At 38.7% G+C, this 24,777-nt stretch overlaps 1 protein-coding gene across 2 annotated transcripts in view; it reads right to left on the bottom strand.

The window, feature by feature from the left end:
• The window catches only part of CTNNA2 (catenin alpha 2), a 522,290-nt gene that overhangs the window by 120,480 nt on the left and 377,033 nt on the right, over positions 1 to 24,777 (bottom strand). For both annotated transcript variants that reach the window (XM_064448879.1, XM_064448880.1), the window contains exon 8: positions 4,917 to 4,997. In XM_064448879.1, the coding sequence (XP_064304949.1) occupies positions 4,917 to 4,997 (81 nt within the window). The remainder of the gene's footprint in view (positions 1 to 4,916; positions 4,998 to 24,777) is intronic.

Below are 24,777 nucleotides of genomic sequence, written 5' to 3'. Positions count from 1 at the left end.
GGGGAAATCAAGCTACACGTAGCTGTGGAAATCATATTGAAGGGGTTATTTACGGATAATAACACGCTATAGTTGTACAGTCATAGAATCATAGAATCATAGAGTACCAATATTACTGGCAAAGTAGCACAGTGTAGTATACCCCCATACAAATTAAATATACCTTTGAAATTTTGGAGTGGTGTTGAAGGTAACAGAGTAAAACAGAACAGGACCGTAGCCTGACCATAAAGGCTTTTGTTCCTAGACTGGGTTTCTGAGGGAATGAGGCTCATTACTGTAACTCTGCCCATTTTTTCAAATACATTTTAATGTGTTGGCCAATTTTAAAACCATCTGACAGACAAAACAGGTCTTGAGGATGTTAATACCTGAAGTTTGATGAAAAATTGTCTGGGTAGGAGAACAGTTACCTGAATTAGAGTCCTATGGAGGGAAATTTGTAATGTGAAGTCAATAGCTGGCTGGCCAGCATACCAACACAGGTACCAGCTGGCCAACCACCATGTGGGTACCAGCTGGCCAGCTGGCAGAGGAGGTGCCAGAATCAGCCTCACGTCTTCCTGCATTTCACCAGCCAGCCTGGAGTAACAAGCGAGCTAGCGCAGAAGAGGTAGCGGCAGAGCGGAGAAGGATGGATGTGAGAAAATGAGAAGAAAGATGAAAATCAGAGACCATGAGAACAAGCGCAGGTATTTTGAGGCCAGAAATGATGACAGCTTTCCATATTCAAAATCGCCATCCTAGCTACTAGCTGTATGCTGATGTTGTTTTGCTTTTTGTGGCACCTGCCCAACAGCTGGATTACATCCAACGGCACAGAGTCTAAGGTCACTAAACAGTAATCAGGTTACAAACCCCACCTTCTGATACTGCACACATAGACTTAGATACCTAACAATAGCATTAATTTCTATTAAACATCCACTCCATTAAAACAAAAGCCCAGGACATCGGTCTGAACATTCAAAGTATTTATCAAAATGCAACTGGTAATGTAGTTATTTCTGGACTTTCCACTTTGTATTTCCTATTAATATATTTTATAATAAAGGATTTTTTTGCCTAAAACTGCAAGGAGAACCAGAAATCCTACGTCAAGCAGAATACAGTAATTATTAATTTTTGCTTTATTCTACTGTGGAATGAAACCTGGAAAATTCAAAATTATCAAAACACCTGAAAATGATGGAAACCGTTATTGACAATTCTAAAAATATATTTTTAATTGTCAATATTTATTTATATGTATATATTTATATTTACAGCACAAAGCTAAAATAAGCTACTAACTTTCAAAATGAAAAAAAAAAAGACTTTTCAACACTGTCAGGCTTTTCCTTTTTATTTTCAGAAAGAAATTTCTGGGTAATTTCTGATGTTTTTCAGTTTTAAAGAAAGTGGAAATTTTTTGTTGAGTATTTATTTCATAAAGTATTTCTGACTCGCTTTAGTAATGACATAAACCTAAGTCTGCAGGAGGTGGATGAATTGTCCTCAACAGCTATATGAGAGCATCATCTCCAGTAAAAACTGAGAATCACTGGTAACAAATCTTCCTGTTCCTTCACAGTTCCTTCCACTTGGAGGCACGCGAAGTATTAGTCTGGCTTGAATGGACAAAAGTGAAGAATTATTTTCTTTCATTCTACCGTACAGAATACTGCGGACGGGCTGCTCTGTTAAAATGAGCAGCAGTACAGATATCTGCTCTTTAAGAGAAAACGAATGGGTTTGGTTATTATACCTTGTGGGGAAACCGACCGGCTAACACAGACTGAACAAGCTCAGCTGACCAGCTGGAACAGGGCACAAGGCAAAGAGAGGATGGGGGCCGGGCGGGCGGCGGCGCTAACAGGTGGGACGGCGGTGGTGGTGACGGCAGAGCAGCCGGTGCCCTGCTCATACAGCTCCACATGATCTATAGGCGGTGGTGGGCCCCGCTACGCGTCCAGTTTGTGCGTTAGCCACATTGTGTGGTGTGCCCTCCCTGCTTATCTTTGTTTCAGTGTCACCGCAGAGTTGCAACGCTTCAAATACCGTGTGTGCGCGGCTGCTTCGTGATCAGCTGTAGAACTTCAGCTATAGGGTTAGTCTTTTTTTTTTCCCTATGGAGGTAAAACACACAAATTGGCATCCCCAAGCACCCTGCTGCTGGCCTAGCTTGCTGTACCGCACAGTGAAAGGTGCCTCTAGGTTTTGGGGGGTTTTGTTTGGGGTTTGTTCTGTTCTGGTTTTTTCTTACAACAGACTTGTGTATGGGGGGTGGGGGGGGAAAAGACCCCAGATCCCACCAACTGGCACAGCTTGTTATCGGACACAGAACTCTGTGCTTTTTCCCAATTGTCAAAATGAAGTAAGAAACGGCAGCAGTAAGCTATGGGCTGGTGAGACTTGGCTGCTTTCAAGAACTTGTTCATTCTGACTTACATTGATATTCTTACTGGCAGTTTATATTAAGACATATAATTAGATCTCCGTAATAGTTTTCCAATGCTCAGGAGAGTTTAAATTATGAGTATAAAAGATGTAACGCCATCAGAATAGGAAATATTGATGTGACTGTAAATTGTGAGATGGAATTTTAGCACCGTGTATCACAACCACAATCGTTTCATATGTCTGCGTGTTCTGCAGATAATCAAATAAAATCTCAGAAATAGAAAGCTAAGTAACCTGGGGAGAGAAGGAAAAATCAGTCTTAGATGGTTGACTACTGGAGCCTTGCAAGGGAGCCTGTCTACCAAATAAAATATACATCCCTTCTTCATTGCCAAAACACATTTTGTAGTTTGTCCAGTTTTATGGTGATAACACTAAGCTTCATAAATCTGACAAGCAAGGCTGCTTTAAAAGGCATTCATTAAAAACAAAAGGCATTACGGTATTCAAAGTTGGTTGTCTCTCCCATGATTTAGCCCAAAATAGAAGGACAGAAATAGTATAACACTGCAATTTCAACCCTGCTTCATTTCTTCTTAATCTTCCAGCCCCTCTCCCCAGCCGTTAAACTAAGCCCTCGGTGACATCCTCATACTATGAAATTTAGCAGGGGTGTATAGGCAGCTCTGGGTAGACATGCACCTGTATGCTGTTGATTATGCATGTGATGAAGCAGAACACTGGTTTTAATTCTAAAGGATAATGATTTATAGTGAGAATACGCACGGCTGAAAGCAGAGACTCCATCTTCCCCTATGTTTGTGCAAAACCTGGCACAATTATGATCTAATCTTGATTAGTTTACTAGCAACTGCCACGATTTAATAAACATTATACCTATGTGATTAACTTTCATAAATATCAGAAACTATATTAAAAGCTTCATCTCCAAGAAGGAAATTATTATATATGTGCTTCACTTTACCCACATACAGAGTTCCAACCTTTCTGAGATTGAATTCAACACCCATGGGGCTGAATATACACAAGAAGCAGACAGTTTATTAAGAAAGGTGCCATTTTTATATCACGTTTTGGAGTAAATTTGGCTTTAGAGATGAGTAATTCAGGCAACTGCTGAGAGCCTCACACAGAACAGCAACTCATGTGTTAGTCTGCTACTTCCTTCAAGCAATAAGAACAGAGGTGGGAGGCAACACATGGTACCAGCTCCACTGCAGAACCTCGGATCCCACAAATTTGGAGGTCACAGTCGCAGAGATCTTTCTTCTGTCATTAGCTGAGCAACAGATGTGATGCTAGGCTTTATACAGGAGAGTCAGTGACTCATATTGTCTGCAAGCCCATTGCAATATTTTTATTATTTGGAGAAATGAGCTCTGAGAACGTGATTCTTAAGCACGTTTGCTGAAAGTTAAGGAAGAGACGAAATGAGCTGAGTTTTAGCAGTGCAGAGCACTGATTTCAAAACGCCTATAGGGGCCACTCTTTGTTAAACTGTCATGTTGCAAATAGGTATCTGAAGATCCATTTAAGTCATTACTTGGTCTTGCAGATTTGTGGATTTGGAATCATTTTCAGAGAGGCAATCTCTGATTGGCCAGGCAGAATGTCTTTTCTTTGATTTATTGTATAGAAAATGCAGAATTGGGATCATCTCAAAAGGAGGAAAAAAGGTAAAAAGAGGCAATCCCTCCTGACTTAACTTAAAAAGTGTAGAGAAACCTGTGGAGGGTTTCTCCCTGTTTTTTGCCAATGTCCCTTCTATTCTTTTCCATCTCAAGCTTTTTGAATGAATCTTTCAGTCTTATTACCAAATGCAATGATAAATGTCATATAAGAAAGTCAACCTTTATTGTTTAAACTATGTTTTACAGTTATTTATAGAATCACAGAATCACAGAATGATTTGGTGGGAAGGGACCTTTAGAGGCCATCCAGTCCAACCCCCTGCAGCGAGCAGGGACACCCCCAACCAGATCAGGTCGCTCAGAGCCCCGTCCAGCCTGGCCTTGGGTGTTCCCAGGGATGGGGCATCGACCACCTCTCGGGGCAACCTGTTATTTTTCAGCCTTCTCTGTATCTTCATAGGATTTTTATTTAATATGGTACCTTAGAAGTTTTCTTTGACAGCATTCTGCTCTTACAAACTTCTTTATATTCTGCTCATCCTTCCTGTTGTTTCAATGAGAGGATACAAATAAATACAAATAAGCAAATATGCCAGTGTTTTTATGACTGGGGTCGCTGGGCTGCAAAGGCAGTGAAGGTCTGGCCAACCTGCCTTCCCTCCACATATTAAGACCGTTGAGGGTTACACCTGGAATATGTTTGTCTCCCTTTTTTTGAATCAGGAAATACTAGTCTTTTGCTTAATGTCATGTGTAACGCAGTGGCACACCTAAATAAGGACGCAGGTTCTTTATACCTCTACAGGTGGCAAAACCATTCTGAAGCTGAAAAGCAATGACTTCCTTGGAAAATCAAAAAGCGTTATAAAAAGCATAGATTACCTGTCTTCGAAGGTCTCGTGTTTTCTTGGTCATCTTGTCAATAGCAATGTTGAGTGGGTCCCCCTTCTCCTTCCTTCCAGTCTGTTAAAAATGAGATTTTGGAGTTAGAGAAAAATACCGCAGAAAATATACACTTTTTTACAAAATAGTGCAGATTTATCAAAAGAAATCTGTGCATCTCTTTTTGTTTGCTTCCACTAAGTTTTTATGTCCAATGTAATGTTTTTAACATGTTTACATGCAGGGGGCATATCAGATTATTTTAAAACAATCCTAAAATGATAAGAAGAAAGATTAAGGTGACTCACTGGAGAGTTCAGAACTTTTCCACCAATAAATTATGTGCATATATTACAGCCTATACTCCAAAAATCTAGCAAGACCTCTCACTATAAAACGAATATTAAGAGTCTCTAATCTCCATCCTGCCAGGCACTGGGAATGTTAAACATGATAATAAGCAGCAACACAGCTTGAGGACAGAAGGAAAATGGTTCCTGTGCCTGTAACAGGAATCATATTGGCAGACATTAGGTGCAGTATAAAGAATTCCACTTAAAACACTTTTCTGCAGAAAGTCTCAAAGCAAAAATCCTCACAAAGATTAAAAAGGGGGACAAAACCTTTTTGTGGCTCAAACCCAATTAAAAAAAAAATATTTTTTTGGGTTCAGTGGTACAAAAAGCATTACGTGACTTTGCCAGCTGTATTACCTTTCTCTTAAGAGAAAACTGCGCCTCTAAAGATTTGTCACATCTCATCATATTGAACTCTGTTTGAGAGCTTTTCATCAAGAATCAAAATGATCTTCAATTCTTTCCAGCGTTACTCTTTCCTTCCCAATTCTGTTTTCAAATACTCCTATTTAGAATTGTTCCTTGCATATGATTAGGAGCGATTTTCTATTTCCAGCTGAGCCTAATAGCATACATTTCTGGGAACTATTGAGAAGTCACTTTTGAGGTGGGATGGGGATTAAACATCCCCTTTCAATAATGATCTCTCAAATGTGCAGCACTGTTACCAGCTCTGCATGGCCACATTGGCAAGCGGCCTGTGTTCCAGACTTCTGCTTTAAGCATTCATTCGAGGGAACGCCTGCTTTCTATTATTGTCTGCAATTCTAATTATGATATGAGGCCAATGATCTTTTAGATATCTGTAAAAGCCATCCCCTTTTTTTATTTAGAAATTCAAACACAAAAATATCAAGTGCCACCAGAATTTAATACAAAACATAAATTTACCTCTTAGGTTTTTAAAAAGAATCCATTACAAATTCTGGAGTTATTCATACAAATTGACACCAGAAAATAGGGAGAGAAAGTGTTTGCTGTGATACAAGAGGAGGCATCTGTGTAACCCGCTGATATTTTTATCTTACTTTTCTTGTGTTCATCCTTTGAGTTCTTCTGGTTCCCAGCTAAAGAACTACGGCTCTTTAGCCTAAGCAATTTCAGCACATGCTTTTAGATTTAGACGCCCTGAATTCAGTCCCCGGTATTTTGTCCAAGACGCAGATGTGATGTGCACATAATCGATAGTTTTTCAAGCTGAAATTGCACCTTAAAAATGAGGCAGACCAGGGCAGGTAAGTTTGGTACAGGAAGCCTCTCCTAACTCCTGAAATGGTACAACGGGGACCGCCAGATGAGCTAGTCTCAGCCAGGTTCCCAGTCTCTCAGGCTACAAAGCTATAGTCTAAGAAAATTTTCAATTACTCCAGCTGTGTGCTGTGTACTAGCTGAAGCAAGTATCCTTGGTGACATTAGTGTTCTGGGACGCTTTATTTTCCTAGTCAAATAATTCAATTTCTAAAATATTGTTTAATTTTTTCTCTTCCTTCTCATTGTTTAAACTTTAATGCATGGGCTTAGAAAGATACCTAACCACACAAAAGGTTTTAAGACATTTTTTGCTGGGGCAAAGATAATATTTTTTCCCCCCATCAAATCAGGGAATAATTTGCTAAACTGTGCATATTGTAGTGAATATTAACACAATGTGAATAATGAAAAAGCAAACACCAGGACACTTAAGGCTACACTGGGAAGGTGTTTTACAGCTCTCAAACAGAACAACTAGTTAACAATTCTTTTTCACTGATCTCATGCAGTGCAGAAGTATTTTGTGTTCACCACCCACATGCAAGGTCAAGCACTAAATGCTTGGCACCCATTTAGGAGGTCAGAAAATTGTCCTGAATAGGAACTTAGGAGTTCTTCCAAGGTAGTCAGCTACGGGATCCAGTGGCACTGAATACATTAGGCATTTGATAAACTGCACTGTTTAGGAGCAAAGTCTCCGGATATTCCCTAAATGGTCATTGGAAAAAAGTAGAAATTGAAGAAGAAGGTTGAGTTAAAAGTTTGTAATTTAGGTTCCTAACCTGGGTGTTTTGTATTGCTGATAGGGGGAAACTATCACTGAGAGTAGGCCCATGGCAGCCTACATCTATCACATCTCCTAAGCCTCCAAACTTATCCTGTAACTTTTTCAGTCTAGTTTTAAATTACATAAACAGTGGCCCTTAAGGTACAGCCTACTGTGAAACACAAGACAACCGGGAACCCTTCTGTGACCCTCAAGCCACACAACACAAACTGTCAACATCCATCTGGCCAGCCCCTTCTCCCTCCAAAATAGAGAAAAGCCTGTTCTACGCTGCTTACTGAAAACCTGCCTGCTCTGTGCAATTGCCTGAGTCATGCCTACACGCTGCCTGAGATGCGAAATGGCACGAACCAGGCTGTGCTGGGAAACAGGCTACCACACCAAGCGGACAGAGATCCAGTTGAGCTCTCTCAATGGCAATACTTTATTAACACGTAGGAATACAGATGAAGTCAAAGAAACACTTCCCATGTTCTGCACGGTTTTTACGTATCCAGGAATTTTAGGTGTTCTTCACCTGTTGTAAACATGGCTACTGCCTTTTAATCTGGATACAAACCCCTTCTTCACTGTTTGACTTCAAAGAAGGAGAAATTTGTTTAGTAAATCACATTATTGAAAAATAAATAGCACGGCATGTGATGTTACATAGCTTCAGGCAGGTCTGTCAAACACCATCTGCTCTGTGCCGAAAATATAAGTTTATTAAAGTTTATTTATTTAAGTCCTTAAATACTCTTATATTAATGTTTCTCTGTGATAAATTTTTGGCATTCTATTCCTAAAAGGGATGGAAAGGAATTCAGTGGTTTCCTGTGTTTCTGAAAAAAAAAAACCAACATTGAGCCTTATAGTATTTCTCTGTTAATCTTTTTCTGCAAAGGCAAGAAAGCTACTTTGGAGACGGAATAAAAAGGAAGTAAAAAATTGCTGCTGGCATTGGGTTAAAAGGAGAAGGAGGAGAAATGCACAGAATTCCTTGAATGCCAAAATACCGGTATTCAGAGTTCCAGTGGACAGAATTACATCCATTCATGGTGTAATGAGGAGAACTTTGTTACAGTAGAATATATTAATCAGGTTCCTGATTTCTAGTGACCATTAACAGCATTTGCATAGTTTTTACTCGAGATATTTTCAAATTACTCTCTCAATCTGTGTTACTCCCATCCTAATTTCCTTAGAGCTTTTCCCTGCCTGTTTGATTTATTCTTAGCTGATCAGGATGAGCAAATTTCCACAGGCTCCCGACCAGGGGCTGTGCTGCCTGCGGAGACCCCTGGGTCAGGAATGGGTCTTCCATTGCACTTCTGCCCCAGGGCTGCAGCCTCCCTCCCACATCACGCAACGTAAGATCCAGCTCCCTGAATACATTTTTCAAGCATTATTAAGACTGATTCACCGCTTGGCATGAGAAGTTGAGTATTTTTTCAACACATCCATGTCTGGTTAGTGTAGAAATCAAGGTACTGTCCTTTTACTCTAGAAAATGCCTACAGTTGCAACCACTGTCACCGGTATTACTCAAGCAATAAAACAAATATAGAATACAAGTGCCTTCCTTATGTTAAGCAAAGTCTAAAAAGCTCCATAGTTAAAACTGCATAATATTAAGGTAAACAGTTAGACAGGGAACTTCAACTTCACTTAGTTAGGACTGGCAATAATAACAAAAAACACTTAAGGATGGCAAGATATTTCAGCACCTGCTAGAGTGATCTCTGCTAAGATATGGCACCATTTTTCCTTTTGAAAAATACCTTTTTCTTTCCCCCCTTTTCTTCTTTTCATGAGCTGTTCATCGATTAGACTGTTGGAGTAAAATAGAAATCTCCCAAAATATTCTTCACAATGATTAAAGACATTTACATCCCACGACTTGCTTATCACAGAATTCTTTTCATCAGCATGAGGTACTTAATAGGATACTCTTTTTTCTAACCCTAGGGAATATCACAGAATCAAGACACGAACGGTCAGGCCAACCTGCCTAGAGACATAATACATTTTGGATGAGACACAGTCAAACATGGAAGAAGATGCTCCAGACTGGACCTGTGTTGTTAGTTTTGAACAATTCCAAATTCCACCAATATGGGGAAAAAAAACCAAAAGAAAGAAGTTTCAGCACATGAAACAGGGAAAATTGCTACTACCAAAATTATTATTATAAAGAGGGCTTAGATGTTATGGTAATGAATATCCTTATATTGAAAAGTTAGGGTTACTTACAGTTGTGTGAGGTGCAAACCCCCTATTTTGAGCATATAATTTAAAAAAATTTGTAATCAATGGCAGACGAACATGGCTGACAATAGTAACCTGTTAAAGAAGGGGACGGAATGCCAAGAAATATACAAAACGTACAGCATCTGCAGAGCTGCAACATAATGTCACATACAAAATACCAACGTGTATGACAGTTAAATGAGATGTTAGAATTATTGTCCTTTTTCTTTAAAGTGCATAATTTAGAAGCTCTGTGTTTCAAAATAATATAATAATAATGACAATAATGATAATGATGATGATAAGAATAATAAAATAATAATAGCCTGAAAATGTGTAAGAAAATTTGGGACCAGGGACCACTGTTTTCACACATTCTTCTGTCTTTGCTGCTTTAGATATAAGCCAAAATACCTGGGAGAGCTCAGTCTCCTAACATATGACATGTTGCATGTTCAAGACATCGTTGCTGCCATTAATCGAGTAATTTAGCCTCCAGCAGACAGGTGGAAAGATTATCTATTGATCCAAAAGCTACCAAACCTTGATATACTTTTATATTTTCATCATCCCCTAGGTAGATGGTTCCATTATTTACAGTTTATTCAGAACTTCAATATCACAATGTTTTATTAAGGCGTAAATTGCCGCTCAAAAGTATATCTGTCCTAATATTTTATTTTAAATGTTGAACAACATCACTCTTTAAAAACTATGCTCATGTTCAATAGCCCTTTTAAAAGTGATGAAGAGAAGCTTAGTACTAAGAGGGAAAACATTTTGAACAACAGACATAAGCTGCATCAGTGCTTTTAAGTAGAAAGCTAGGTTTAAACGCACCAATACATAGTCTCCTTTTGACAGGGGAGGAAAATTAATTTTGGGTCAGGAAAAGGCTAAACTATATATTCTAGCAGAAGCGAGCAGAGACTAAATTTCACTGGAAGCTGAAAATCCTGGCTATTCACTAGAAAGATGGGTCAGGAAAATATATTTTAGAAAATCTGTGTGGCTCCTCTATGGATGAGCTGAAGAAGACATCTTAGGATAAATAAATTAAAAAAAAAAAATTGGATGGTGAGAAATCTCTAGCAGCATGGTGTGAATGTGAGTTACTGTTCTACTTGGGTCAGTGATTTCATCCATACTTTATGTTTATTCCTAGAATTTATTTTGGCTTTTAGTATTTATCCTAAGTAACTACAGTGGGGGTTCTGCAATCACCTGTTTTCGATCTTTGGTTTTGCCAGAGAATCACCTCATGTGGAATGAAAATTTGTACATTCCCTTTTCCTCTTAATCATTCATTTTTTTTTCTTGAGGAAAAATGATAATTTTCCATAAATGGGGGGGAAAAAAGGTTGCTTAAATAACCTTTTTTTACGCAGGTATTTTGGCCTTTGTTTATACAGCTGCAAAGGAGAAAGGTCCAGTCACCACAGAGAAAGGACAAGACAGAAAGATCCCAGTATGTGCAGCATCTTGCCGCTTTGCAATAAAGCACTGAATTACAGGCTTTCTTCACGGCGCTTCCACAGCTCCTCTGTTCTAGAACGCCACTCAGTAAATAACCCGCTCATAAATATCAGTTACCGACAAGAAGTTCTCCTAAAATAAAATAATTGCTTTCAGCAGATTTTAATTGCCTTACAAAATTGTGACCAGATCACAGTGAGTGTAACTGGTTCCAGTGTAGCATAAATAATCACAGCTACGCAGAAAGCCGGGTAAGGCACATCCTTGCAATCCCAGAGAGTAAATAAAGTCACTAAAATATAAATGAACCATAACCTGGACACGATATCAGTACCTGAGGTGCACAAATCTTGGCCTTGGCCTGGATCCAAGCAAGTTTTATCTAGATCTGTAGACAATTCAAAGTAAGTATGTAATGAAATGAAGAGATTATGAGAACTGAATATGTCAGTGGTTGAAGACGCCTGTCTTTTTCTATTTTATGTACGTTTTTATGCAGTCCAAACCACCACAATATCTGAATGCCTTCAAGAGGTGAACCGGTGAATTAAGTGCTGTGTTTAATATCATCTGTGTCTGGTTTCGTGTTTTATCTTCTCACAAGAAGAAGAACTTGTGTGTAGGGGAGTATTTTAGTTCAGTTGGTTTGTGGCTATTGCTTTTCTCGTTTGGCGTAATTCACTGTCGTAACTACTTCTTGTCTTTCGGCAATAACTGAGGAATTTCAGAAACATTACCAATGACTGCAGTTCGATTTGAAACACCAGTTAGGATTAGGGCTTTATTTCTCTAGTTCCCAAGTGAGAGGTGCTACTATTAATTGATATTTACCCATAGTTACATACTGGCATCCAAGCTTCCCTAAAAAAGAACTGCCCGAAGAATCTATAGTTTTCATTCTTGAGAATGAAGGCAGCAATTTGTTGGTTTTGGTGAACTTTCTTTCATTTGTAGATATACATTGAATATTTCTGTATTTTTGTGTATTTTTGAACTAGTTTCCAAGATCACTGTGGTGAGGCTACAGTGCTTCCCTTCTAGCCACTAGCCAAGACTGGATTTTACAGCATACTGAGGTACCAAAAATGCAGAAAAGGCCACTGGTGGCACTTTCATAAGTTACAAGGCAAGTGTAACATACAAATCTCATTGATTTTTGTTAGGTTGAATAGGCACTGGTTCTTTTTTTTTTTTTTTTTGGAAGCAGGGGGAAAGCCACGCATCTATTAGAAGTTCTTCCCCAAGGCAAGAATATCCTATCTTCGAGTTGTGTCATTTAATTAAATTCAGATAATAATGTAGCACACACTGCCATTTGAGAAAGCAATGATAGTTTTCAGGGTAGGACCATCTCATTTAATTTTACCATCTAGAAATACTGAATAAAATCTAGTTATATTAGCTCCTTCTGTATTCAATACATAGTGACAGGCATTTTTAGAGCACCCATCTGTATTACATATTTATTTTAATATGAGATACATATCACCACATGGGCTTCCTTCTCTCCATTGACAGTGTGGTACTAGATGACTAATTCCTAAACAACTAAGTTTCATGAGATAAAACCCCTTCTGAATAACTGCAGAGATTGTCCAGCCCTCCTAAGGACTTGGCTAGTGACTGCATCTTGGACAGATTATGTGTGTTTTGGAGGATTTTCTTCCAGAGAATTTAAAAATATTGGCATCGTGAGGACACCTTTTTCACCAGCTTCCCCAAAAGATATTCCTGTACTTCCAGGCTGAGATATTTTGAGGTCTTGTAAATAATTCACTTTCTTCCCACTGTCTAAAAGAAACACACTTCATAAATTTTAAAGTCGGCATTGGATCTTAACAACAATGCTTGATTCTCCATGCTCATTTTCGCCCTTTAAAACCCCATAACATACAAACCCATAAAGACACACTTTAATACTGCGGTCATCGCTACCAATGGCCTTAGGACAATGCCATGTAAAAACTGTTTCTTATCATAATTATAGGTCTGATTGCAACAGACAGTCGCTGGCCACAGAAACATCGCATCCTAATGAAGAACACAAAAAAAACCCCATGCCAGTTGTAGCTGCATGTCCCTAATCTGAGCTTTCTCACATAAAGACGTATGCCAACATTACCTGAATTTGGAATGGAAGTTTGCTGATAACAGGGGAAAACAAGGAAATGCAGTTGGAGGAGCCAAGACTGACAACCTGAGACGGGTTTTCTGATAGGTCCTCAAGAAATCTCACCAATACGTGTGTAATGGGATCTACATCACTGCAAATGCAGGTGGTAACAAGGGTTAGCATGCAAGTGTACTTCTGATAACGGTTTCTGTCCTCATGCCCTTAGGAACTGGGGTCTCTGAAGCTTCCCCTTATTCCTTTCTGCTTGAGGGGGGTGACTGTAAAAATATGTATTAGAATATTGATCTGCAGAATATTTCTTGCAGTTAAAGAGCATCTTTTCCTTTGCAATGCTTACCCGGAGGACTCAAAGACGAAAACATGAGGGTTTTCATCGAATAAACTGCATATTTCTATTCAGAAGAAGTCAGTACACAAAACTGATGCTGTTACACTTAAATGTATATAAAACCCCCAGAATTTCTGAGGAAAGAAATGTGGATGGTGTAAACTGTTATAAAACCATCAGCTTCACTGAAGCCATGCTAATTTACACTAGCTGAGAATCTCCCCACTCATCAGTTAAATGAAATCTTGCAGATGCTTCCATTTAAGAAGGTCAGAAATGTTTACTTCAGAATTCGAAATTATTCTAATTTCTTCACAGACATCTACTTGCAAAGGGTCCACTGCAAACTCCTCATTTAACCACCAACTGCTTTCCAGCTGTAAACTGCAATCTGCTTTAAATTGCTTCTGCATGGCTTCTCTTAATCTAAAATAACTGGAAGAAAAGGAGAGCGTACACTTCTTTTTTCCCTTCAGATATGGAAGCCCATAGTGAAGGACTACGTACATAAAAACTGTTAAAATTTACCCACTTTAGTACAAGCACTTGAGAAAAGTCTATTCAATTATTATAAGCATAACAATTAACGGTACTATGTAATATAATATTTATTAACAAAACCTTCTATCATATTTTCTATTAAATTTTCTCTGTTATAAAGCTGCAGTAATAGCAGGCAACTAAGAAAAGAGGAGTGGTAGAGAAGTTCATTTATATTATATATAAAGGTTATATCGTGAGTCACAGGGATGAGTGTTATTCACTGAACTAAATGCAAGACTTCCTGAGACATCTCAGCATCCGTTGAAAACATCCTTTTAGTATTTTTCAGGTCTCCCTTTTGGAGGAATAGGAGAACCACATAATGTTATTTGGTTGCAAGCAAAGGCTTTTTTGTTTGTTTATGTATTTAAGAAAAAGGCTGCAGTTCGTGACAATATTTGACTATAACATTGGCTTCTGTAGGGTGGACCTTTAGGCAGTTTTTCAGCAAAGGAGCTTTTTAAACAGAGAGACGTCTCTGACAAATGAAGTGGCCACTGGGAGAAAATCAAAGATTTCACAAGGTTCACAGGTATTAAATGAACATTTCTAATAAACATATTGAAGTTCCAACTATGCCTTTCTATTTAGAGGCAGAATTGTTGTTAATGGCTTAAAGACAGGTATTATATAGCCCTGGAGTTCAAACCCCCCAAACCTCGCCTGTCTGTAGGAGGCACAGAATTGTCTTGTCTGAGCTTACAGTGCTTTGATTATCAAATATCACCAAAAAATAGGATTTCAACTTGTTGGTTGCATCGGTCACCATCTAATAGATCTCTTTATGAGATATGTATCTAGTATTACATCTGCATTTCTTTCTTCTTAATTGCGTCATGCAATTCCATAAGGAAACGAGGTCTTGTTTATTTCCTATCAAACACGTGTTTGCCAATGCATGCGGCTGAAAGTCAATGCTAACTCAATATTTGTACTTATAACAGAGAATTAAATGTTTTTCCAAATCCTTTGCTACTTTCTTTTCCCTTATCTTGCCAGTTCCTTCTGGACCACCCAGGTAGGGTTTTTTGTTTCACTGGGGTTTTTTTTGTTGTTTTGTTTTCTCTTTATCCTCCAACCTGTTCTGAACACTTTCAATTACAGTCTATACCAAAACAATATTTGAAATTATTTCGGCTGATGTTTCTTGCAGCCAGTGAAACCGCTGTTGCTTTCCAGCTCTGACACCCGACTTGGCATGAACTACGCAGCCTACACAATATCAGGTTAGTGCTTGGGTCAAACTTTCCGGGGGCAGTAACGTGTGTCTGGCAACAAGGTTTTTCAGCCTGGCACATATCCCGTGAAAATGCCACCTGCAAGCAAACAATGCTCGTGAGATTTAATTGGACACAAGCTGTAACTTCAGCTACGGCTTTGAATGAATGGAGATAGAGGAAAGCCTGGGAAAGAAAATAACTCAGTCCTCATTACAGTAATTAATCATTCACTTTGAGTAGTGGCTTCTTTGCGCCCACTTGTTCCTTTGTAGGACATCATAACCAGTGATGAAATAAAAACAAAACAACAATAAAACAACTAGTTTAAACTCCAACCAGACATTCAACAGAATGCAAGAGCAAAGGACCAGGTCCTTCTTTTTTTTCCGAGCAAAGCCAGGGTCTATTCCTGTCACCACCTCAGATCAATGTGCTAACTGTTATCCATTCAAATTCCTTGTCAGTTTAATCAGAAGAAGTAAAACACAATTACAGGGCATTAGCGTAAAAGCCAGCACAAAATAACAGAACGTCCATGTGGGATATCTGAAGCAAAAGCCTGTTGAAAATAACTCTGTGACATTTTCATCAACAATCTTTGTACAGAAAAACAACCCCTTTGTAAATGCTATTACAAACTAATTAGGCATAAAATAATGCTTCAAATCTATAAACTGATTAGAGTCCTTATTTCCCCTTGTAGATATCAGAAATTTTTTTTGGCTTTTGTTCTGTTCTCAGAAGAAATCTAAATGCATAAAGACCTGTACTGAAATGATAGCTAGTGCGCTTACAAAGCCTCTCTGTGCTCCCTCTCGAGTCAGCAGGAGTTGTACCGTTATTCCCATTGAATGATTGGAACATTCACTTTTCACGGACAATCCACACTTCCACTGCATATAAGCTGTATTTTTGGAATCATCTAACAGATGCCTTGGAATAAGCGGATGAAACGGGAACAGGGAAGGGGAGAAGCTCTTTCTCCACCTGAAGGCAAGGATACAAGACTGATGGATTGAAAAGGACAAACAAATGCAAACCTGCCCCCGAAGCCTTGCCTGGAGTCTCCAGCTGGGGTATGCTGGGGTGGGCTCTGGTGCCTGGAGTGCCCTTTCATCCCAAGCTGCACCATCGCTCGATTTCAGCAGGATCAGTAGAAATATACACCCGGTCCAGATGTATCAAGTAAATAAGGATTTGTGAACACACACAACAGGGTATCAGACCGAGGCCTTTCATTTCCTGGGAGATATTCAACTCTTAAAAATATATATATAGAAGGCAGATAGTCTTTTAAAAAAAAACCCTACCAATACATGTCTTCAGGCCAGAGCATAAGTTGGAAAACCCCTTCTCCTTCCAGCCCTAACTTGCTTTTTAAGATGCAGAAGGTATGGGGGCTGGGACTGTACTCAGCACAGTTAACCTCCTGGATTGAGGTGACTTCACTTTTTTCAAGAGTCACAATGAAAAGCCCAAGTCCTGGTGCCCCTGTGGTTAAAAAATCACTTAAAATGTACATGTTGTAGTTCCGAGCTCATAGACTCTGAGGTCTTTAATTGGATTTGGTCCTTTATCTTCTATATTCATGAGACAGTAATTAATTTGACTATCCCTGCCTGGTCCACATGGCAATTGAATGAATAGCTCTGCACATCTACATAAATGTGTCCAAAAAGAGTTATTATGAATGTGCAATATGACAAGTTAACTCTGCTACGTTAATAATGATGTCATTGAAACCACTAAGGCATGTGCCATTGGAGCCCACCTCAGAGCTAAGGGAAATGGAAGAAAGTATATGAATAAGCAACATGCAAAACCACTGCACCGTTTACACTCTGCCTGGCCTTTTAAAACAAAAATGATGATGATAATCCTAGTTTTCAACTTTCCTTGATATACCTTCATCTTCTGGCACAACTAAAATCCCCAAAATACTGCAAGAGGGGTTAAAAACTAGACAGTTTTTTGGTACATTGCCACAAAGACTTCTTGTAGGAAACGCAGTGTAAGAAATTTTAAGGAATGTTAAATGAAATCACAGCAGACTGAAACTTGTGGTTCCAGTGCAAGACCTGGTATAACTTTGAAACAGATGCTAATTGGCACCACCTTCATTCTGATGTTCATAAATGAAACTGAACAAGCCTTCAAAGGTGCCAAAGGAAGACTAGCTGTCCAAAGAACATTAACATGTGTTTGGACTTGGTCTGTCGGCTCCAAAGTTATTTATATCCTACTAAGTTATTTAGATACTTTTGAAAATTCATCCAATGAGACAAGTGTGCATACTTTCAAAAGGACTGAAAGTCTGTGGAATTTAAATTCTCAAATTATCCGGGATATACCTTCCGTTATCAGTTAGCACTGGCTTTGGAGGCGAACCGCCGATCTGGAGTTGTACTGAGTTATGCACTGCAGGAGACTTTTTACTGGGGAACCGTCCGTGGTTTGTACCGAGACAGACGTGGGAGGTTGCAGCTCTCAGTACGAATCATGCAGCTGTTTAGAATACCTTTTAATGACAGATACGTATAGAAACTACTTGCAAGTGGTAAAAGTGCTGACTGGCCTCTACATCTGGTTTTCTCCTTTCTCTCCTAAATAATTCAAACTTCGATGTTCCTGATTAAACCTGTTTTTAATATATAAAGATATCAACTATTTTAAATAGCATTATTCTAATAATTCACTAATTTGCCTCTGCAGTGCCTTCAGTAGCAATTCAATAGCAATTACAGTCACCATGTAGCTTTCCACACTTTCTATTTATTACTCTATTCTTACATCCCTTACCCTATAAATTAACTGGCATTATCTATAAAAGTATCATTGAATAAACATTTCCTACAAAAATCAATTCTTTCAATAAAACAGGAACAATTGTAGGGATTCTGCATGCTAGGCATGGTCACGATGCACTCCAAGACAGCAGCTGAATCTACAGTCTATGGGAACTAGACTGTACTTCCAATTGCCAGTCCAGTTCTGTTTCTAATAGGTGGTATTTCAGCAGTTTTCTTTAGCATGGCAATTAGCGTAAAGGGTGAGTCAATTCCATGATGATCAAATGCCTAAAGAAATTAAAAAAAATAAACTAAAGCCCAGCAGGAGAAGCTCTGTGGCTTTCCACACCACATGATGCTTTTCACTTCAAAACTACTAAGTAAATTACTAAGGAAAAGTTACTGTGAATAAAATGGGCTGCACTGTGTTAAGTAATTATTTCTAAAGTGTGAAATGGGTAGGAAGTATTTCATCTTAAAGTAGTGCCTTGATGCATATTACCTCTCTAGTATAAAGTGAACAGGTTTTATTTTTTTATTTATCTTGCAGGAGCAATCACAGGAATGAAAACTTTGTTTTTCTAACAATCTTTTATGTGGGAGAGACGTGTAAAGACTCAACCTGTGAAACTATGCTGTCCTCCACCATTCGTACCGCACTACTGTTTCTGGAAGAATCTTCTAGACTTTCATGAGCTCTCAGGAAATGCCCAGTGAATTATAAATATATCTGGTTAATGCTCCCCGTTTAAGGACTGCGTGACGGAGGCGTGATCGCCAGTGTTAAAGACCAGAGTTCTGGGATTGTTCAGGGATGCCCCCCAGTTAAGATTTAATCTGTGAAACAAGGCAGAACACAGCTTGCCTTTCAATATGTCCTGCAAGTACGTCACGCCGCACACCTGTTCTGTTCCTCGGCCTTGAAAACCGGTGGTAAAAAAAGGTCATTTTAATACAAAAGTTACAATCACAGCATGGGTTAGGAAAATACCCTTATGTTGCTTCTGAGAGAACAGAGGGGATTCTTGCAGTTAATTAATACCTAGATGCAGAACAACAGGCTATTTCAACGAGAAGAAAAGGTTATTTTTTCTCCAGGGTTTCTTTTTTTTTTTTCTTTGACAACTGCTATTAAAAGTTGCAGGGATTGAGAAGAAAGAGGAAAACCACGTAAGAATTAAAAAAGAGCTTTCTCCAAGACAAAAGATGACACAAATTGGTAGTAATGAATTGTGTATGCTAGCTGGCTAAAATACTGCTGTCCGTTTAGAGAATAATTACACATACATTAAAATATTTATGCAGAGTACATGTGAGATTCAGTCCCAGATCAAAACCGAGAGGTAGTAGAGAATAAGTAAGAGAACACTAGCCTGGGTTTAATGGCTGACAAGCCCCATTTAGAGAAAATATTTTCCCTTAATAATCCCTTTCAACACATGCAATACAGGCTTTTGTTTTGTATTGTTCATATACATAAGAGATTCATTCCAAAAAGTTCAGAAAGGGTTGTTTTCTCAGTTCAAATATCATATGGATATCAGAATTACACTCTGTGAGGGCACGGCTTCTGAAGGCACACCGAGCCACTTAGTGCCCCGCTCATGAGAAAGAGCAAAAGTCTGCCTACAAAGTGTAAACTCATTTTGGCCTCAGTCCTGAAACTATCTTTGAGGTTTGACCTTCAGAAGAATTTCACATAACACAGATGGGTTGACTAAGGTTGGCCACGGGACAGTGTTTAACAAGTCAGTGTTGGAAAGCTCTGTAACGATGCGGAGCAAGCCTCTAAATATATCAAGGGAGTTCTTCTCTGCTGACATATCTATATGTTAATAGCTTGTTCTCCACGATCAGGAAGAGTTACCTCCAGGAGGGGAATGGATAAAGCACAATAATTTCAATGCAGGCCTTTGAAATTGTATTTTTTAATGTCATTTTTTAATACTTTAACATTTAATTCATTTAATTAATATATTAAATAATTTTATAAATTTGTCTACTTTCAAATACGGCAATTGTAAGGTGGGGTTAGTCTGTACTTAGAGGTAAGCAATGGCCAACACCAAGTGATTTTGGAGGTTTCCCTTCCAAAGTAGGAAAACTAGGCAAAGGCAACAACGGTTGTGCTGGTCATGACACACACCCACCGATGGCTGTAGCCCTGATGCGCGTGGACAACCTCAAACCCATGACCACATCAGGCAAGGTAACTATAAACGTTTCCGGTGAGCCTGTTCATATCACATGCTTACACAAAACAAAAGGAACTGTGTTTATAAAATTAATATTTCATGGGCTTCACTTCTTCTTTTTTAATTTTTGTTTTTATTTTTACAAAATTGCCTCAAATGCACACTGGTGTGAACTCATTTACAGATATTTGTATACTCAAGGATAAAGTTTCATTTCTTAGACAACTTGCTAAATCAAGATAAGAATGTCCATCGGTCATCTAATATAGCTAAAGAGTAGAAAATTTGGGTAAGAGTGCTGTTTTTTAAAAAAATTAGGCTAGCAGAATCACTGCTTATGCCAGCATTCATTTTGACTGATGAATTCCAGAGCAAAGTACAACAAAGAGCATCTCCTAGTAAAAGTCTCTACTTCTAATATCATTCTGCTCTCCAGAAACATATATTTTTTTCACATCAGAAACAAATTGCAAGAACATGCCGAGGAACGAGCTGTTACCTCAGAAAGCTCTTTCCAATATTCCACATAACTTCAAATTTTATCAAGACAGAGAAATCTGGATGACATATTTATCCATTTGTGTATGGGTATGTAATGCTTTTATCTTTCAAATCTGCTGTTTTACCTTTATACAATCAAAATAAATCAAAATTCAAACCAGCCATGATTTCTTGACTGATATAGTATTTTCAGTGCTAAGAAGGGCAATACCCAATATTAGGTGTTATGTATATCTTATTTCAACTGCCACTTCTTCTTTTATGCCAATATTTGTTAAAACTGCAGAACCACACGCTTGAAAATAGAATACTAGGATTACAGCTGCCTGCTCAGCTAGAATTTCCCGTTTTTATCCACACATGTTATTGTGCAGTCCTCAATTATACAGAATCATAGAATCATTAAGGTTGGAAAAGACCCTTAAGATGATCGAGTCCAACCGCTAACCTGTCACTGCCAAGCCCACCACTAAACCATATCCTCAAGCACCATGTGTACCCTTCTTTTAAATACCTCCAGGGATGGAGACTCCACCACCTCCCCGGGCAGCCTGTGCCAGGGCCTGACAACCCTTTCGGTGAAGAAGTTTTTCCTAATGCCCAACCTAAACCTCCCCTGACGCAGCTTGAGGCCGTTCCCTCTCGTCCTATCGCTTGTTACTAGGGAGCAGAGACCGACCCCCCTCGCTACAGCCTCCTTTCAGGCAGTTGCAGAGAGCGAGGAGGTCTCCCCTCAGCCTCCTCTTCTCCAGGCTAAAATATGATCGGGTCTTAATTTTTCCACAGGAACTCTGCTAATGTGCACGGGAGAGATGAACCCCATTTGTTGCTCAGGTGTTTATGTAGCTAAAGTATGTTGTTTTCAAAATTAACACAGATTAATATAGTCATCTAAAAATGTTGCTGGGTATTTCAACAGTTCCTTACGAAACCAAAACCACAGTTTAGCTGCAAAAACCCATAGTATTTAAGGTTGGAGGCCTGGCAGAGCAGATCAACTTTTTCTTTTGAAGTATCAGAGAGAGTGTTTCTATACGCAAGATGGTATTGTTTGGGTTGGCATTAATATGGGATTTACAAAGTAATGTGAAGCGTCGTGGGGATGCTGAGTTACCGCAGCTGCTCAGACCTGTTTGCACGTCTGAACAAGAAGAAGCTGAGCTGTAGCGAACGGCGCCAGGAAAGTGTTTGGAAGGCATGGAATTATGAAATTAATTCACTATTAAGTAAGTATCTGCAGAGAAATGCTGTAGGACAGCAAAAAATGGTGTGAAAAAGATATTTTCTTCTGAATACAGAATATCACAAAAGGTTCTGGTTTGGTATCCTCATGACTAGTGACTTAAATTGATGTTTGAATTATATTGACTTAACTGGTTTTGCTACTACTTCTGATACTTTTTCTTATACAAAAAGGCAAGCATTATTATAATTGTTTTTTTCTGGTAAACCTTGAATCTAACATGTTAAGTGTGACCATGATTCTTCCCTTCGGAAATAAATCCTAATAACCCAACTTGATTTATATCAGCCCATTATACAGCACGCTCATGAATATAGACCAATTTTCAGTTTCTTGGACTAGAAGTCACGATCACGCCTTATCTTCTGTGCCTGGCAGTGAGTTTATGATGGTGAGTAGAAAAGCTCACAGACTTCAGAGGTCATTGAATGAGATCACAAACTATTTTATACAGCACAGTTATTAGTAAGTAAGTAAGTAAATAAATAAATAAATAAACAGAAACACGGTAGTAAGAATAGCAGACAAATACTCCTCTTGCCTTTTGTATTGCTCTACACAACACGGATATTACAGGCTGTATTATTCCCCAGACGACACGCTGAAATAAATACAGAAACTCAGAGCTTGGGGAGTTCTGGAAGTTGGAAAAATTAAAAAAAAATGATTTTTTTTTTCATGAGTATTTTAGGAATTTCAAAGTTCAAATTTTGAAGTTGGATGCCCCGTCCCTGGAATTGTTCAAGGTCAGGTTAGACGGAGCTTTGAGCAGCCTGATCTAGTGAAAGATGTCCCTGCCCATGCCAGAGGGGTTGAACCAGACGATCTTTTAAGGTCCCTTCTGACCCAAACTATTCCATGATTCATTGGGATTTTGTTATACATTTTTGATTCAATATTTTTGTTTCTAATTGGAATAATTGTAATTAATCAAATTCTGCCTTCTGTATTACCGGAATGAGAATGGTCTAAGGAACAAAACTTGTATTTCTGAAAATGTCCCAAGTCTCTTCTCTGCATTCCCCCATACCGTACGGGGTATTTGCGCAGCAGTTGTGAGAACCTGGTTGTGCTCTGCTGGGAAACCACACACAACACTGGTAGGATCAGCTGGGTAATTCAGCGAATTGGAATGAGAACCTGGGCACCTATTATATCTCTCTCCAGTAAACAAGGGGCATGTCTCCACCCAAACTGTAAATAATAAGAACAGCCACTTTGGGATTTCCTGCACAGATACACACTGTTAAAATTATTAATTTTGAAAGTAATGCATTGTATTTAATTGAACATTGTAAAATCAGTATTTAGATAAAGTAACCTTTTTAAAAGAATGCACTGAAAATGAACAGACCTGTTTACTGCTTCATAAGCAGAGGGCGAAATACTCTGTTTTGTAAGTATGACCTGCAAATATTTATTTTAAAAAGCCAATAACCTAAACATTCTTCTACCCAAGTTGTTTTTTTAAATGTCAATTACTATAGCATCAGAGAGCAATCATCCAGCTAAATGATGCTTTAACCAGCTTGCTTTGACAAATACTCTGTGACCGCAACAGAGAATCTAAAAAGTATTTTCCATTTGAGCCAGTTGCAGGACTTGCGCTGAACTAGCAAAACAGGGGAATGGGAATAAACTGCTCTACTGATTCCTAGAACACACAATATAAGTCTAGCAGGAAAAATTCAACAAATTTTGATATTTAGTATCTGTTCAATACTATTTTTTGAGCACCCTTGTGGAGTGCCTCCCCTCTTTATATCCCTTGCAGGTAGCATTAGCATACTGTACGGAACATAATAAAGGTATGATCCCCGGACATAATAATGGCAGCCTGAAGAGTTTAAAATCATAATATAAACTATGAAAACAAAAGAATGCTGCTTAAAATACACAAGCTTTCAAAGATATAATACTTTTTTGTATTATGCTTATTTGTCCCTTGGCTTTATGTCTTAATGACCCGTGTTTCAAATATTTCTACACATGCCCACTGGTTAGAAGTTTCCTTTATTAAAATTAAGAACATTTTGCATGAAACAAAGATAGGGGAATTTAGAGAAAACTTAAATATTTGGAGACACAGAAACAGAAGAGGTAGCTACAGTAACTACAAAACATTAATAATTTTTGCAATCTTAATTACCCTCCTACTCTCTCATATCACCAAACCCCTTCCATGTTCTAGGGCAGTAACCACCTACTCCCTCTAAATCACTCCAGTGAAGCCTGCAAATGCTATCTAACGTTTCTTTTCTGTTACACAAACATATGCAAATGCTTCTCCACATGTATAAGCACATAGACACACCTCCAGAACAGAACTCAAATCCCTCCTTCAAGGTCAGTGCCTTAAATTGTAGCTCCCACCCCAAAGAGTCTGGCTGAGCTGTGCATTGCAGGGCAGGGTGAAGGCAGATTAGTAATAATAATATTGGCATAGAGGCCAGTTCCAGGCACGATAGCTTGACGGTTTAGCCATTTTTCTCTTCAGGACCTAGATTCTTACGTGTCTTCTACTTCTTCTTGCCCACATCAAAAGTATGATTCAAGGTTTGCTGCTGTTAGTGGCATTTCTGTAGCTTATTGTTTCATTTCTTTCCATAGAAACAATCTCATATTGACCGCCTAGCTGGTGTTATCAGTAATTGGTCTTACAGCAGAATCAAAATTATCTTCACGGTCCTTTTCATAAGTTCATTTCCCCCTTTCCATACATCACTAAATAAGCTGGGTTTTGTCTGTTAGACACTCGATACTCTGCATAACACCTATGTGTGCTCAAGAATTTGCATCAGTTCCACAA

The sequence above is a fragment of the Phalacrocorax carbo genome, chromosome 4 (genome assembly GCF_963921805.1).
Source record: "Phalacrocorax carbo chromosome 4, bPhaCar2.1, whole genome shotgun sequence".
In the NCBI taxonomy this organism is placed as follows: domain Eukaryota; kingdom Metazoa; phylum Chordata; class Aves; order Suliformes; family Phalacrocoracidae; genus Phalacrocorax; species Phalacrocorax carbo.
The sequence above is the reverse complement of the archived record's forward strand: the minus strand, read 5'-3'. Positions and strand labels throughout refer to the sequence as shown.